The sequence below is a fragment of the Meles meles genome, chromosome 10 (assembly GCF_922984935.1).
Source record: "Meles meles chromosome 10, mMelMel3.1 paternal haplotype, whole genome shotgun sequence".
NCBI lineage: Eukaryota > Metazoa > Chordata > Mammalia > Carnivora > Mustelidae > Meles > Meles meles.
In genome coordinates, this window is record NC_060075.1 from 50,458,377 (window position 1) to 50,476,286 (window position 17,910).

General features: G+C 44.2%; 1 protein-coding gene across 3 annotated transcripts in view; it reads right to left on the reverse strand.

The window, feature by feature from the left end:
- The window catches only part of SNX10 (sorting nexin 10), a 71,271-nt gene that overhangs the window by 23,236 nt on the left and 30,125 nt on the right, over positions 1-17,910 (reverse strand). For all 3 annotated transcript variants that reach the window (XM_046021280.1, XM_046021278.1, XM_046021279.1), the window contains one exon: positions 7,099-7,145. In XM_046021280.1, the coding sequence (XP_045877236.1) occupies positions 7,099-7,122 (24 nt within the window). In that variant the 5' untranslated portion in view covers positions 7,123-7,145. The remainder of the gene's footprint in view (positions 1-7,098; positions 7,146-17,910) is intronic.

Sequence of the window (17,910 nt, forward strand, 5' to 3'; positions counted from 1 at the left end):
GACCTGCCTTTTATGTGACTTATAACAGTTCATGCTGTTGCAAGCGTCTTTACACAAGTAGCATCCCAAATTAAGGAGTTAACTTTGTATCTCATAACACCTTAGGAAAAGTGTGGTGGAGAGAGTCATCTTGTGCACTAAGAAGTAACTGCCAACCTGTGTTGAACTACATCACAAGGACACAATCAGCAAACTCCAGTTTGTGAAAACCTCTATAAACAAAAAATGCAGTTTCAACAAGTAAGTTGCAAAAGGGGAAAATAACAGAATAACAGACTTTAAGCAATGTATTAACTAAGTGCAACGTGTGGTCTCTATTTGGATCATGATTAGAAACAATAAAACATAAATATAAATATAAATCTATATACGTGTGTGTGTGTGTGTGTATGTGTGTGTGTATCCCCCCCACGAATAGAATCAGAAAAACTTGAACCCTGACTATTTGATGGTATGAAAGAATTAACTCTAATTATTTAAGGTGTGATAATATGGCTTATTCCTAAGAAGGGCCATTAGTTAGACACGTATACTGAAATATTTACAGATAAAAATACACAATGTCTAGAATTTGTTTCAAAATGAATTCACTGTCTGATAGCAGGAGAAAACGGATAGTGGTGGGGGGATAGTTTGGTCATAAATTAATAATGTGCTAACTGTTGAATCCCTAGGTACACAAGGGTTCCTTATACTATTCTCTCTGCTTTATGTTTAAAATTTTATAAATGAAAAGTTAAAACTAGAGAAAGTGAAAGGAAAGAAGGGAGTGAAGAAGGGCGGGGGGGGGGGGTCCTCCCAAGTAGACTGTTCCCTTTATGAAAGGGAACAAATGCGGCACTCGAAAGTGAAAGCAAGTCCGAAACATAGATCTGATCTGAAATGCTAACCATTTGTTCATTTATTGACACCATTAATGTAACAGTAGCCCAACTCTTACCAAGCTTAAAAAATATGATTTTTTCATTATTAGAAAAATAAAACATCTATGCAATTAAAGAAAGAGAGATATATATATCTAATTTCAAAAGCAGATGAGTACACCATGAAAACAAAGCCCCCTACCTACTGGACTTCCAGTTTTTTGCCCACCTAAGCCAGGACTTTTATATATTTTTTATATTATACATACATAATATATATTTTTATATTATGCCTATATTATTATATATGTTGTATATTATTATATTATATATTACACATTACATATTGTTACATTATAGCTATATTATTATATACATTATTATATTATTATATATTATATATATACTTTCTAACACAAATGGTAGCATAATATAAATACTGTTTTATACCTTTATTTACTGCACAATCTTTTAAAAAAACTCTAAATGAGGGGTGCCTGGGTGGCTCAGTCAGTTAAGCCTCTGCCTTCAGCTCAGGTCATGATCCCAGGGTCCTAGGATCAAGCCCCGCATTGGGCTCCCTGCTCTGCTGGAAGCCTGCTTCTCCCTCTCTCTTTCCCTCTCCCCACTTCTGTTCTCTCTCTCACTCTCTCTTTCTGTCAAATAAATAAATAAAATCATTAAAAAGCAAATCAAAAACAAAAAACAAACCTCTGTATGTGAGCATATATAATTCAGTGTGGTTTAAGATGTGTTCATTTTAGAACAGCTTTAGATACACAGAAAAATCTCCATATATCCTACATCTAGTTTCCCGTATTACAATATCACATCACACAGGCAAGGAAGGAAGGAGGAAGGAATAACAAAAAGGAATTCATTATAGTGAGTAGGAGAGTGCTCTGTCTTGTCACTTCCCTTCAATGTCCCCCATATCAGAGGACCCGGGGGAAGGCTTGCTTATGGGATAGTCTTTAATGATATTCATTGGTTCCAGCCCAGTCAGTTTCCAATAACAAAATCAGGCTTTCCTAGAGCAAGCCCAAGAGGTTCCCATCAGTCAGCACAGGCATATCCCAAACATGTCAATGTTAAGTTTCCCTCATGTCTGTCCCTGCGGGGTCCCGTCTCCTCCCTTGGTGGCAGGGTCCTCACGGTGCCTGGAATTCCCCTGGGCGCACCTGGGTTTGCTCCAGTCAGGATATCCGCTGCCACAGAGCTGAGGGATTTACTGCCCCTAAAGAGTCAGTAACTGGTCGTTGCTGTCCAGTGTCAAGTATGCACACTTCGAAAAAACCCTTATCCTAATGGCCTAGATTTCTGGAGGCAGAATTCGGCCATCATGACCCAGGACAGCAGGGGAGAGATACACCCCGCCCCCAGCACCCACACACACAGAAGGGGTTTCAGCCTACCCCTCCGGTCCTATCACATAGGCAGGGCCATCCCACTGACACCATGGGAGCCTGGGGTAGAGGAACAAACCCAGTGCCTTGGAGGGACCAGAGTGTGACTGTTTATTTACCCATCACAGAAGAGGAGCTCAATGTGGCAGAAAGCGAGGGTCTTTAGCAATGCAGAAAAACCAGACTGCTTGGGGCGCCTGGGTGGCTCAGTGGGTCAAAGCCTCTGCCTTCGGCTCAGGTCATGATCCCAGAGTCCTGGGATCGAGCCCCGCATCGGGCTCTCTGCTCTGCCGGGAGCCTGCTTCCTCCTCTCTCTCTTTCTGCCTGCTTCTCTGCCTAATTGTGATCTCTGTCTGTCAAATAAATAAATAAAATCTTTAAAAACAACAACAACAAAAACCAGACTGCTTGTTCTGGACATTGGAACATAAAGAGAATAAAAAATGCCTGACTCCACAAAAGACAGCCTGAAACGTGTATCCTGACACAGCCACCTGCCTTTCCATTAGGATTCTGGGTTCTGTCTCATTAAACAGAAGAGTTGATTCAGTTGGGTCCATCTAATTATTCTTATTAAAATATGTAACCATAATATTTTAATTGTAAATTAAAGTTGCATGCATGAATGAATCTGAATTCATTTTAATTTTACAATGGCCTAATGCCAAGGCCTTTTTATGGGGGAAGATCCATCAGCTCGGATACTGCTCTCCTGGGAATCCAGACCAATGTGCAAATGGAACGTGTTTAACCAACAAGGGAGACTCTCGCTCCCTGTTCTGCTCTCTCTAGATTTATTACAATAATAAAGCTATTTTAACAAGAGAGACTCCATTTGGTTACCCCCCACCCCACATCTTTAAAAAAAAAAAAAAAACTTAACCGAACTTCTAGGCTGGAACTACCAGTTAGGTGGAACTGTGTCTCTCCTAGGCTGTCTGAATTTTAAACAAGGATGGTAAATAGATCTCAATTCATGTGCCAATGTCAAGATTAATTAGTAAAGTCTGCTATGGGCACCGAGTAGAAAGGGGTTTACACACACGGCCTCCTTGGCCTAGATGTTAGGACAATCGGTGATGTCGCATTCTGCCCTTCCATATGCAGTCAGGTGGGACTGGAGTTATTTCCACCAAACAATAACCAGGCACTAGGATATTTAAAGTCTCAGCCAAAACCTCCTCCACTGCTAACTGCAGTGACTACAGGGGAGGTGGTGAGATAAAAATATCTTTTGTAATTGAGACTTTAGAAAGGCCTCTTCTTGACTACTAAGAAGAGGCCTGAGGATAAGGAGGAGTTAGCCAGTCAACAGGGAAAGAAGTCTGGGGGAAAAAAGATTATTCCAAGCAGTGGGAGAAACATCTGTGAAAGCCCAGGGGCCCCAGGTACACAGGGCATTCAAATCTGCAGAACAAGGTCCAGAATAAGAAGTGAGAAGTGCATCAGGGGAGCAGGGAAGGCAGAGGATGAGTCTGGGGAAAGCAGAGTCCTATCACACAGGGCCTTAGAAACCACTTTTAGGAGTTTTGACTTTGTTCTAAGAGCAACGTGTTAGATGCCAGGAGATCATTCTGGCCACAGGCAGACAATGGACTGATATGTGATAAAAAGCACTATATTACAATACAACCAGGGGCACGTGAGTGGCTCAGTCAGTTAAGTGTCTTTCTCCAGCTCAGGTCATGATCCCAGGGGCCTGGGACAGAGTCCTGCTTCGGGCTCCCTGCTCAGGGGGAAGCGTCCTTCTCCCTCTCCTATTCCCTCTGCCTGTGTTCACTCTCTTGCTGTCCCTCTCTCTGTCAAATAAATAAATAAAAATGAAAAAAAAAATAACAACAACAAAAAACCAACAATAATACATCCAGAACCTAGCCTGACTATGCTGAGCTCTTGCTGACAGAGGATGAATTTCCAAACATTTAATCTCTTTCTTCTTACTATTGTTTCCCTTTTCAGTTGAAGGACTTCCTAGTTTAAAATTCCTTAATGTTGTAATACTATTATATAATTATTTATAATTGAGGACTTTTGGGGGCACTTGGGTGGCTCCAATCAGTTTAGCATCCGAATCTTGATTTTGGCTCAGGTCATGTTGTCAGGGTTGTTGAGATAAGGCCCCGGGTCGGGCTCCACACTGAGCACAGAGGCTGCTTAAGATTCTCTCCTTTCCCTCTGCCCCTCCCTCCGCTCCCCCCACCAAAGAAATAAATAAAGAAAGCCTTTAAATGACTTTTGCAAGATCAATAAAATACTTTATGTAGTTGGTTAGAATTTGTATAGTCTTTATTAATTAAAGTGAGCTTGTAATAAAAATGAAGCGATTAATCCAACTGAGCAAAAAATGTAAAAAATTAAAAATTAAAAAAATTTAAAGTAAACCTTCTTCTAACTGGGGGAAAAAAGTCTTTGTTGCTTTCATTGGCAGTTTTTTCCCTGCAAGAGAACAACTTTCAAAATGTGCCTTTGGATGGGGTGCCTGGGTGGCTCAGTCGGGTAAGGGTCTGCCTTCAGCTCAGTGAACTCATGATCTCAGAGTCCTCGGATGGAGCCCCACAGCGTGCTCCCTGCTCAGTGGGGAGTCTGTTTCTCTGACTCTCAAATAAATAAATAAAGTCTTGGGGGGAAAAAAAAAATGTGCCTTTGGAATGTGCCAGTGCTCACACACCCCCACTCCCTTGGCACAGCCTGCCCAGCGGCCAGGCCATTGTGTAGATTGGATGTGTAGTGAAGAATTCATCTCACCCAGAGGGAGGTCTGGCCTCTGCCCTTGGCCCCTGGGAGGTGATATCCAGGTCCCTGGAATGTCTTGCCTGACAAAAGTACCTTTGCTAGCCTGGGCTTTGGCTGCTGGACAGTCCAACAATGCAAATATGATGGGGGTTTAGGACCACACTGTACCTACTTCAACCTTTGGAGGAACCAGAGATTAACGATAATAGCCTGACCCCAGGAGGAGTGGAGACTAAAAGTCAGCCACACAGTCAGTTTGTGACTGAACCCCAGTAAGAACTGGCCACCAAAGGCCCTGCTGAGCTCCCCCGTGCATATCATCACACACAATGGCAGCAGCGTGACTCCAGCAACTCTGTAAGGAGAGGACGAACTGCGGCTCCACATTTGGACCCAGACCCATCCCCAACTCTATCCTCTGCCTCCCTTCCCTTGGCTCATTCTAACTTGTGTCCTTTCCCTATAATAAAGCATAACTGTGAGTATAACAGCTGTCTTCGTGAGTTCTGTGAGTCTTCTCGTGAATTAGTTAAACAGGATGGTTTGGGGAACCCCGAAACTGTAATTAGTGTCAGAAGTGAGAGAAGTCTTGTGGGGACCTATGTGGGGCCAACTTCACAGAGAAGGGATTTCCTGAAAGAAACAGTCTGATCCCAGTTTTATTTAATACAGAGACAGGAGAAAAGTCTTGGTATTGCATGGGGTTAGCTCTATAGGGAAGATAGGGGGACTGACCGGAAAAGGATGCACAGTGCCTTCTGGGGCGCTGGGAACATATGACCTCGACCCAAGCGGGGTTACACAGGTGTACACATAAAAGATAATCCGCTGAGCTATACACACAAGATTAGGACATCTGATGCATTTTACCGTATATATGTTACACCCACAAAGTTAAAAAACCAAAACACTGCCTTTGAAAATGGGGGAGCCCCAAAAAATAGTAAAAAGAAAAATAATGGGAGAGCCCAACCTAGAATTAAACAGCAGAAGTAGGTTAGATCAATGAGGAGAATCTGAACCCAGAGACAGGGCTGAAAGACAGGATGTGGGATCTAGCAAAGAAGCTTCTGGAAGGATTCTCTGAAATGGATTTTTTGCGTTGTACAGTGCTTTAAACCTGGGCAAGGCAAACAAAGGACCATGTGGCTGTGTACGTGTGTGTGTGTGTGTGTGTGTGTGTGTGTGTGTGTTTCCTCCCTAAAAGTTCCTCTGCCACTATTCAGTTTCATTAGTCTCACCTAGTGACAATGTGTGTGGCACAGTAGCACGCAGGGTAGGACAAATGAGTTCTTCCAAGGAGCACTTGGGTGACTCAGTCAGTTAAGCGTCAGACTCTTGATTTCTGCTCAGGTCATGATCTCAGGATGTGAGATGGAGCCCCATGTCAGGTGGGCGTGGAGCCCGTTTAGCCTGCCTAAGATTCTCTCTCTCCCTCTGCCCCTTCCCCTACCTCTCTCTCCCTTAAAAACAAGCAAACAAACAAACAAAACTTTCAAGGGAGGGAGCTACTCAGCAAAGTGTTGGTGTGGTGATTGTCCTGCCCTCCTCCCAGTTAGGTGAAGCTCCAGAAGCTGGGATGAGAGGCCTGGGAGAACCATCGGGCTGGGTTCAGGAAGGGACAGTGTTCTCTGAACTATGTGGAACCAAGCCAACAGATCGAAGAGGCAATAAGCAAGGTAAAAGTGAAACTAATGGCAGACAGTTCCCCTGGGTTATTACCAAAGGTAGGGGGATTCACACATGAGGCAACAGAGGAGAAAACCAAGAAAGCCAGAGGGAGGGAGTCAGAGCCTGGGAGAAATGTGAGTCACGGACCAAGATACTTTTATAAGCAGTGGGTGGGAGTGAGCTAAGAGCCAGCTCAGTCACTGGAACCAAGGAATGAGGGCTGAGGACACACCACAGCTGGGGAATGTGGGGAGCGGGGGCACTGGGGGATGCAGGCAGGTGTTTTATTTTTTCATCAGCCCTCCTCTGGGAGGCCCTGAAGTGTCTTGACTCCCCACCACAGACTGATGGTTAGTGAATGAAGAACTAACCTACAGTGAGTCAAAATGCATGGACTATTTATTTTCGGATTTGTGATGACATACCTCTTTCTGTTGTTCTGGAAACATCTTCAGCACAGGACACAATCAATCTGAAAAATAAGATACCAACACTCAGTAATTTGAAAGTTCCATACTGGAGCAGGTGTGTTGCTCACGGCCTCCCACCCAAATCCTCTGAGAGCGAATCTCTCTGGCTACCCACAGTCTCTGGAAGATGAACCTCTGCTCCTTCTTCCCTCCTGTCCACTGCTGACCAGACCAAGGTGAACCTCAAGCTGCCTGGGGAGTGGGAGCCCAAGACGTGGCAAATCCAAGGCAATTGAATAATGACAGGCACTCAGATCAGAAAGCCAGGCAAAGTCTGGCTAGAGTTGGAGCTCTGGTGAGCCAGAGGCTGGACCGGGACAGGAGGGTGGGAGGGTGGGGGGCCGAGTGGCCATGAGGGGCTGGTTGGTGGTGAGATAGAGAGAACAGAGATGCCCAGAGAGATTCACCATGGAGAACAGCACTGATGGCTTTACCAGCAACCAGAACTTTAAGAAACAGGTCATTCCTGTGAAACTTAAACCACTCCAGAGTTCAGACAAGAAATGATGTGGCCCCAAGAGGGGTGCAGGTCAGCACCTTGATTGCAGTCAGTACCACCAACCTGAAGTTCGATCCCAGTCCTTGACCGTCCCTGGGGTTGTCCACTGTATTTTAAACACCACTAATTACATGAGCTCGTTGGAGTGGATACCTGGTCCATGCCCAAGAAAATCAAAATCCCCTGACTATATCCATGCGTATGGATTCTCACAAACTGAAAGGCAGCTGTGACTGTATGGTCACTGTCTGTCTTTATTTTGAGAATATAAGTCTGACTCCATTTTCAGGACACTTTTTACCATTCACAAATACTTCTTGAGTCTACTAACGTCCTTTACACTGTAGGGAATGTGAGGAAGCAAGAACTTGAGCTTCAGCTTCCAGACCCGCACGATGGTACTGCTAAGATGTCCCACAGCAGACAGAGGAAAGGACCTCCTGCAGGGAGAGAGTGAACTGTGGGGACAGGCTGCATGATTTCCAAGGGAAAGATCGTTCTTGTCACCTGGAGGGCATGGGAAGACCCACAGAGAACGCAGGAATGTCGGTGTTGGTGGAAGGAAGAGGGAGTTCCAAGGGAACAGAGGGGGCAATCGCATGCACAATGGATGGAGAAAAGCATAATGGAGAGTCATGAGGCAGTGGGTAGGTCAGTTCTACTGAGGGAAAGGGATGGTGGAGGGGGGGACTGGGTTGAATTTTTGCTGCCAGAAAGATATGTCTGCATCCTAACCTCCAGAACCTATTTGGAAAAAGGATCTTTGGAGACATAAATAAAAATCTCAGATGTGATCACCCTAAGCTATGGGTGTGGGCCTGGAATGTGATGACAAATGTTCTTATGAGAGACAGAAAAGGAGAAAATCCACACACAGAGGAAAAGGCCTCATGAAGACGGAAGCAGGGTTGCTGAGCTGCAGACACAAGTCAAGGACACCTGGAGTCACCAGAGGCAAGGAAGAACGTTCCTGTAGAGCCTCCAGAGGGAGCACAGTACTGCCAACACCTTGATTTCAGACATCTGACCTCCAGATCTGTGAAAGAATCCATTTCTCTTGTTTTAAGCCACCAAGTTTATGGTAACTTCCTTGGGCAGCCACAGCAAGCTCATGCAGAACGGGTCTGCGGGGATGCAACAGGAGAGCTAGGCTGGCACCGTAACTGTGGAGGGGGTGGGAATTCATGCATTCATGCAGCACTCAACAAATACGGTGCTCCTAGCAGGTGCCGTGTGCTGGGCTAGGAACGGCCGCGCAGCGGATCATGGCCTACACCCAGAGCCTGTGAGATGACTTCGGAACTATAATGTGGAAGGGACGGGACGGGAAGGGAAAGGTCGGCTGCTGCAAAAATGGAGGGACAAAATGGGGTGGGGGTGCTGGGAAGGCTTCACTGAGCAAGTGGCACTTGAGCTGAGGCCCAAAGGAGGGGACGATTTAGCCAGGAATGCAAAGAGAGAAACACGTTCTCAGCAGAGGGACTGGCGTGTGCAAAGGCTGGAAAGAAGAGCAGCTCGAGAGATGGGTTCTTTTTTTTTTTTTTTTTTAAATATTTTATTTATTTGACAGAGAGAAATCACAACTAGGCAGAGAGGCAGGCAGAGAGAGAGGAGGAAGGAGGCTCCCTGCTGAGCAGAGAGCCCGATGCGGGACTCAATCCCAGGACCCTGAGATCATGACCTGAGCTGAAGGCAGAGGCTTTAACTCACTGAGCCACCCAGGCGCCCCTCAAGAGATGGGTTCTTCTTTTTTTTTTTTTTAATTTTTTTTTTTTTAAGATTTTATTTATTTATTTGACAGAGAGAGATCACAAGTAGACAGAGAGGCAGGCAGAGAGAGAGGGAATCAGGCTCGCCGCCGAGCAGAGAGCCCGATGCGGGACTCGATCCCAGGACCCTGAGATCATGACCTGAGCCGAAGGCAGCGGCTTAACCCACTGAGCCACCCAGGCGCCCCAAGAGATGGGTTCTTGAAGGAATTCCTGTAGTGCATAAACCTCAGACGGAGGGCTGTGTCCATCTCAGGGCTGGTCATGTTTCCTACACATGCTGTTCTGCTTCACACACCTGAGCCGCTGCCTTTACCCCTTCCAGATCCCCCTGCAAACTCCCACTGCTCTTCCATGATTCTGCTCAGAAATCATTTCCCCTCTCCTGCTCCTGCTCCCAGTCCCATCACAGGTCCCCTGCCATCATCAACCTTGCTTGCACCACAATATTTATATATTCTGTCTCCCCAAGTGATTCAATTTCTCCAACAGAGCATTTCTGCATTTTCTCGTGTAATTAAACTTTGAAACCATCCTGTGAGGGAGATGTGAGCCTCCTCAGTTTACGGGTAAGAAAAGAGACAGACCAAGTTGCCCAAGATCACACAGCTCATGAGAGAACTCCAGTCCAAGTTCATCAACTCAAGCCAGTCTACTTCCCAAGGCTATTCTTTCCATTGCCTGAGGCTGCGTCCATGACTGTGTCATATGAAACAATGGGTCAAACTTTGCGTCTTAATCTTCCTTAAAGAGCTTGAGCTTTTCCCACACAGGCGGAAGGACGCTGCAATCCCAGTAGGGTGCTGGCCACCCTGAGATGTTACAGCCCAAGTAGCATGGAAGTAGGAAACAGAAAGTTTAAACCAGTTCCAAAACATCACAGAGAACCACAGAGTCGACCTTTACTATCTGAAATCACAGGGAGAGAGGTAGAAGGGGGAGGACTTTCATTGTCTACTCTACAGACTTCCATATTGTTCGAATTTTTCTAGTTAACACAAATTCATTTTATACTTTTTGAAGTAACAACTGTTTAAAGAAAATGAAACACCATAATTCAATTAGAAATAGTGATTCTAACATAAATTAAGGAAGATTTTTATTTCATGTAAAATAAATAGCAGATTCGAATTACAAAGAGATGCTACCTTTATAACACAAAATGTCATTTGGTGCGACACATTGCCATGGCATTTACTAATGAGAGAACGAAATTAAATGATCGCACATAGTATGATTTGAGATAAAAGGTCAGTTGTGGATAATTACACAAACCAAAGCTGCTCACCAGAAACTGCCCTCTGAAAAAACAATACCGTCTTGGTGGGTTGTTATATTAGATTTGTTTAGATTTCCAAATTCCCCAAACTAGCCCATGTGTCTGTCATTATACTGTACATAGGGAACTCTTGCCTCCCTGGAAGATCTTCTTCCCAACAACTATGGAACCCTGCCTCTAGGTGGCCATCAACAAGGCTTTCTTTGGAGAGAGCACATTATCTCCCCGCCACCAGTGGGGAACCACAGCAAACCTGGATAGTCACCTACTGAGACCCATTACTCTTCCTACTTACCTTCCTAGAAAGAATTATTAAATCTCAGGGTGCCTGGGTGGCTCAGTTGGTTGGTCGTCCAACTTTTGATTTTAGTTCAGGTCATGATCTCAGGGTCATGGAATCGAGCCCTGAATCAGGTTCCACACTCAGTGCAGAGTCTGCTTATCCCCCTCCCTCTGCTCCTCCCCCCAACTCATGCCCCCCCATAAATAAATAAATAAAATCTTAAAAAAATATATTAAATTTCACCACCACTGCAAACCACAGGAATGTTGTTCAGCTTAGAACTGTGTACACAGTAATGGCAGATATGGGGGTTGTCCCGTGCTGGGAAACATGGTGGCCAAGGAGACTCATCCGACAGACTCAATGTATCTTCACAACTCTATCACCGCCTTGAGAATATGATGTGCCCAAACCAGAAACATCAGGAAGAAACTGCCTTCATTTTCCCTCTTGGAATATTTCTTCTATAAAATAGAAAATGACTATGAAACAAAGATAGAATTCTATAGAGCGGGGCTTGGCAAATTTTTTTCTCTAACAGGTCAGATAGTATATATTTGAGGTTTTGCAGGCCAAACTGTCTCTGTTACAACTCTCCAAGTCTGCAATTTATAGTGAGAAAGCACACAGATGCTCAGTGATCTAACGCAGACGGCTGTGTTCCAGCAAAACTTTATCTACAAAAACAGGCAGCAGTCGTTTGCAGACCCTACCTAGGGAACAATCAAGTGTTGTGTTTTCAAGTCTCTACCTTAATAAAGCTCTTAGATCAATAGGAAAAAATTTTCACAGTGTTAAACTTGGTCTGTCTACCTGAAGGCGATCTCCATTCCGACAAGCAAAGTACTGCCTGAGTCTGTGGACCATACATGTGGGTGGAAAGAGAAGGGATTATGTACCTCTCCCAGTGGCGAATAAGGAACACAAGTGCAGTTTACATCATTCTCTAAAGTGAAAATGAGGGTGGGGGGTGAGCTTTCAGCAGCATAGTTTTGGATTTCCCTACCATCCTGTGTCAAAGGCTGATTAAGGTGACTTGTTAATCATGAACTAGATTGGAATTTATATCAAAACCACAAGGACATCCTAAACGGAACAAAACTGGTTTTATCGAAGATCTATAGAGTTATCGATTCACCGTAACAATGCACAACTTCATAAACCGAACAGATGTTTCTCTATATTTCCCACACAAAAGCGAAGAGAGATGCCATGTGCTCCCAGAAGAACGTGCAGGAAATTTTTAACTGACCTCACAGTGGGCAGAGCTTTGTGATAGTAAGGGGACAGGTTTCATCAGGAAAACACTGCTATAGCTTTCTTGGTTTTTGTTTGTTTGTTTGCTTGTTCTACTATGTGAGAAGAAGTAATCAACCCTCAAACAAAATACACTTAACCTCTTCTCCCTTCTGGCGATATGGCCGGATTCCAGGAGCTGGGGCTAGAGCCTGGAGACCGGCTGGCAAGCCGTATGCGGAGGAGCAAGTAAGTAAAAGATAACACCCTTCCGTTAGATGTCGCCACATGTCGCCATCTCAACTGGATACCTGGCTTCTTCGGACGCATTTTCACCTTCGTCTTAGGGCCTTCACAACAATACGCTACCACTGTAATGTGGAAGAGACTCTGTTCTGGGTCAACTGTGTTTTAGGAAAGGCATCCGTCCCCATTTCCTTTCTTTTTTTTTTTTTTTTTTAAGATTTTATTTGTTTATTTGAGAGAGAGATTGAGTGAGAAAGAGAGCACAAGCAGGAGCAGGGGCAGAGGGAGAAGGAGAAGCAGACTCCCTACTGAGCAAGGAGCCCTGGGATCATGACCTGAGCTGAAGGCAGAGGCTCAACCCACGGAGCCACCCAGGAGCTCCAGCCCCACTTCCTTTCCTGTTAGGAATTCTGCCTCAAGAGAAGGCTTTTATAAGGAAGTTAGACAAAAGCCCTGGTACTGAAAGGGTGTGAGGTAGGAATCCCAGTGAGTACTGGAGAAGGACCACAAGAGGAGCTGCCTGAAGAATCTGGGTCAGGTTCAAAGGTATCCAAGAAGGTGAGAGGAGACGGAAGGATGGCTGCTTTTAGGAGTATCCAGGAACGTGTTGGATCTGCGGTTCCAAAAACCTTATTGCCCATCCTTCCAGTGGAGACTCTCTTCCTACCCACACGCCCCCTGCAGTGTGCAGGGAGGACGGACGGACGGGGCAGGGTTCTGTCTATACCTGTGCCTTGTCAGCTCACTGCCCAGCTGGGGAAAGGCTCACCATGGCAGGGGATTGATGCTGTGGCCATTGTGCTGGCCTGGGAAATGCCCTAGGGCGCTGAAAGCCCCAGCAAGGCCTCTGGAACCCCTAGTATGATGGTTAGTAAACACCTCCCCACCCTCATATACACAAAAAATTGAAAAAAACTTGAGAAAACAGAGATAGACATGACCATATGAAAATTTAAACCTGTTGTATGTTTCAAAGGGATATAAAGACAAATATATAGTACTATTTATAATACACGACAAAGGATTAATATTTAATTTATGAAAAGCTCTTATAAATCCATACCAAAGAATATTTTTGTAGAAAAATAAGCGAAGTTAGGGGCGCCTGGGTGGCTCAGTTGTTAAGCCTTTACCTTCCATTCAGGTCATGATGCCAGAGCCCTGGGATGGAGCCCCACATCAGGCTCCCTGCTGGGCGGGAAGCCTGCTTCTCCCTCTCCCACTCCCCCTGCTTGTGTTCCCTCTCTTGCTGTATCTCTCCCTGTCAAATAAATAAATAAAATCTTTAAAAGAAAAGAAAGAAAAATAAGCAGTTATCAATAATCAATTCGCAAAACAAAAATAATAAAGGTCAAACTCAACAATGAAAAAAAAAACAAGCTGATTAAAAACTGGACAAAGGATCTGAATAGACATTTTTCCAAAGATGATATACAAATAACCAAAAAGCACATGAAAAGACAGTATCACTAATCACTAGGGAAATGCAAATCAAAACCACAATGAGTTATTATCTCACGTCCAGTTAGGAAGGCTACTATCAAAGAAACAGAAAACAAGTGCTGGTGAGGATATGGGGAAACTGGAACCTTTGTGCCCATGGGAATGTAAAATCATGTCGCTCCTTAGAAAACAGTATGGAAAAAAAAAAAAAAAAAGAAAAAAGAAAACAGTATGGAGGTTCCTTAAAAAATTAAAAATGGGGTGCCTGACTGGCTCAGTTGGAGGGGCATGAGACTCTTGATCTTGGGGTCATTGAGTGTGAATCCCACATTAGGGGTAGAGATGACTTAAGTAAGTAAATTTTTTAAAAATTAAAAAGAGAACTACTCTATAGTCCACAATTCTACTTCTGGGTTTACATCAAAAGCATTGAAAGCAGGATCTCAAGGAGATATTTGTACACCTGTGTCCATAGAAGCATTGTTTCGAAAGCCAAGAAGGGTGAGCAACCCAAGTGTCCACTGACAAATAAATTAGCAAGACCTGGTATGTACACACAATGGAGTATCAGTCAGCTTTTTTTTTTTTAAAAAAAGATTTTATTTATTTATTTGACAGAGAGAGGTCACAAGCAGGCAGAGAGGCAGACTGGGGAGCGGGGGGAGGGGAAGCAGGCTTCCTGCTGAGCAGAGAGCCCAGTGCGGGACTCAATCCCAGGACCCTGAGATCATGACCTGAGCCAAAGGCAGAGGCTTAACCCACTGAGCCACCCAGGCACCCCTCAGTCAGCTTTTAAAAGGAAGAAAATTCTCACACATTCTACAATATGGATGAACCCTGAGGACACTAAATGAAATGATCAGTCACATACACAAAAACTGGATACTTTATGATTCTACTTACTTACCTAAGGTTTCTAAACTATCCAAATTCATAGAAACAGAAGGTAGAATGGTGGTTGCCGGGGGAAATAGAGAGCTTTTGTAAATGGGTGCAGAGTTTCAGTTTGGCCAGATGAAACCGATCTGGAGATGTTACACAACAACGTGAATACACATATTACTAGTGAACTATGTAAAATGGGCGAGCCGGTAAATTTTATATATTCTTAGCACAATTAAAAAGTTTTGGAAAAAAGGTCAATGATCTATTTAAAATGTTTAACCTTGCTATAAACAGAAATGCAAATAAAAAATAAGATACCATATTTGTGTCTATTAAATTAGAATGGTTTTTTGATGATAACATCCACATTGGCAAAGATCATAAGAAATAGGACTGATTGCTGCTGGTAGGAACGAGAGCTATTTCGATATTCCAGAAAGACAATTTGGCCATATGTTTCAAAAGAATTTTTAAATTGCTCATGTTCTTTGACTCAATTATTCCACATCTGGGAACTCAACCTAAAAAAATTAATCAGACATGTGCAAAAAACTTTTGTATGAAAGAAGGTTTCCAATGCAGTGTTGTTAAAAAAAAAATAGATCAAATAAAATGGAAACCTAAATGTCCATCAGTAAATTAGAAAAAGTGAATGATGGTAGAGCTGAGTAACAGACCAGCTTGTACCATTACAAATTACGTTATAGAAGATTATTAAATGATAGGGTCTGTTCAAGAAGTACTGTCAAGTGATTTTTCTAAGTATGCATCTTTGTTGTTATTAAGATTTTATTTGTTTGTCAGAGAGCTCCAGAGTGCACATAGGCAGGGGAAGCAGCAGGCAGAGGGAGAAGCAGACTCCCTGCTGAGCAGGGAGCCCTATGCGGAACTCCATACCAGGACCCTGGGATCACAACCCCAGCTGAAGGCAATGCTTAACCGACTGAGCCACCCAGGTGTCCCAGTATGTTTCTATTTCTTTACTTGAGAACTGGAGCCTACACAGGACAAGTTAACAGTGGTAATTTCTTTCTTTTTTTTTTTTTTAATTTATTTATTTGACAGACAGAGAGAGAGAGAGACAGCTGGAGAGGGAACAAAGCAGGGGGAGTGGGAGAGGCAGAAGTGGGCTCTCTGTCCCAGGATCCCCGGACCATGACCTGAGCCGAAGGCAAGATGCTTAATGACTGAGCCACCCAGGAGTCCCAACAGTGGTCATTTCTGAATGGCTGGAATTCTAATCACTTTTTTCTGTGTTTTTCCAAAAGTTTACAATGCATTTGTTACTTTCAAAGTCTGAAAAAGTTATGTCACTTTTTTAAAAAGTAAAACTTTATGTGCTCAGTTACCTTTATACTCCCATTTCCAAGAAAACAAACAACTACATTAATTTCACTGTGTTTTACTTCCTCCTACGATGTTCAGCAACTTTTCTATATAAATGAAAACTTATAGACTTCTTACTTTCATCTCATAAAGATATGCCTCCTTGAGGTGGTTCTAGAGTCAAAGTTTAACTCCATACCAATTTTTCTCATACTTGTTCTCAGTACCACCTAAGTCCTTCATGCCGCATTGGGCAGGTCTGGGAGGGGGGCTGTGGCCCCCCAAAGCTCCTTGAGGAGGAAGCTGTCAGCCAAGGTCCTGCTGGAGAGGCAGCTCTCCAGGTATCATTGCAGGGGAGGGGGAATTCCTCGACACAGGTGACGGCATCAGTGATAAGCATCGGACTCCAGTGAGGCCAGTCCACAGGTTAGTGAGGCACCTGAGGCACAGCCTGGCACTGAAAGAAGGGCTGGGCACCCGCTCCCTCCCATATTTGGCCCAGGAAGCACTGGAAGATTTGGCAGTTCCCTGGGTCCTGAAGCTGGGAAATGACGAAAGAGAAAGGGAGGAGTAATGACGTCACAGCTGGAGTTCTGCGGACCACAGCTTGCACTTAAACAGAAGCCATGAGGAAGATAAAAGTTATCATGAGATATTAGAGAAACGGGCCACCAGAAAAGCTGAAGTATGGTGCTGGCTTCCACGGAGCTGCCTGGAGCCAGCGCCTTGAGTGCCCAGCGGCTCAAGGCTCCACGCCTCCTGGGTTCCCATGTACCCCTTTACTCAAGGTAGCCTGAGGTAGATCCCAATGTGGACAATCAAAAGAGCGCATCCAAAATGAAAAGGAAAAACAAGCATATCCTCCCTGACAGAGCACAGCTGCTCCACCGCGGTCCAGTTTCCATTTTGGGACAGTTTGTGCAGAACCCCCTGTAAAGCCCGCCAAGTTCTTCTCAGTCTGAACTTAGAACTTAAGAAAGACAAACTGAGGGGCACCTGGTGGCTCAGTCGGTTAAGCATCCAACTCTTGGTCTCAGCTCAGGTCTTGATCTCGGGGTCATGAGTTCAAGCCCCATACTGGGCCCCAGGCTGGGTATGGAGGCTACTGGTGGGTATTAAGGAAGGCACGTACTGCATGGAGCACTGGGTGAGGTACATAAACAATGAAAAAAGAAAATAATAAATAAATAAATTTTTTAAATACCAAAATGGAAAAACAAGCAGAAATCTGAGGTTCAGTTAAAGATGGATGCATACAGGGCACCTGGGTGGCTCAGTGGGTTAAAGCCTCTGCCTTCAGCTCCAATCATGATCTCAGGGTCTGGGATCGAGCCCCGTGTCGGGCTCTCTGCTCAGCGGCGAGCCCACTTCCTCCTCTCTCTCTGCCTGCCTCTCTGCCTACTTGTGATCTCTCTGTCAAGTAAATAAATTAATTAAATCTTTAAAATAAATAAATAAATAAAAGTTGGATGCATAAATAAAATTGCCATTTAAGTTTTCTGCCATTTATCACAAAAGAGAAAAATTAAAGAGGATAAGACATTGCTTCTTACGGCTTATTAGCAGTCAAAAAATACTGATTCATCATACGAAAAACAATGAAACCACTAACTTGCTATTCTCAACAGCATATGGGTTCCATTAATGGTTGCGAAGATGATGTTGGCCAAATTGGGGGTTTAGAATTCAGGAACAAGAAACAACACATCGAATTTTAGCCTCACAACTATTTGGGTGTTATTTAGGAAAGGTACTACCTTAGACTTAGCTACTCTGGACACATAGATATGCATGTGGTGGG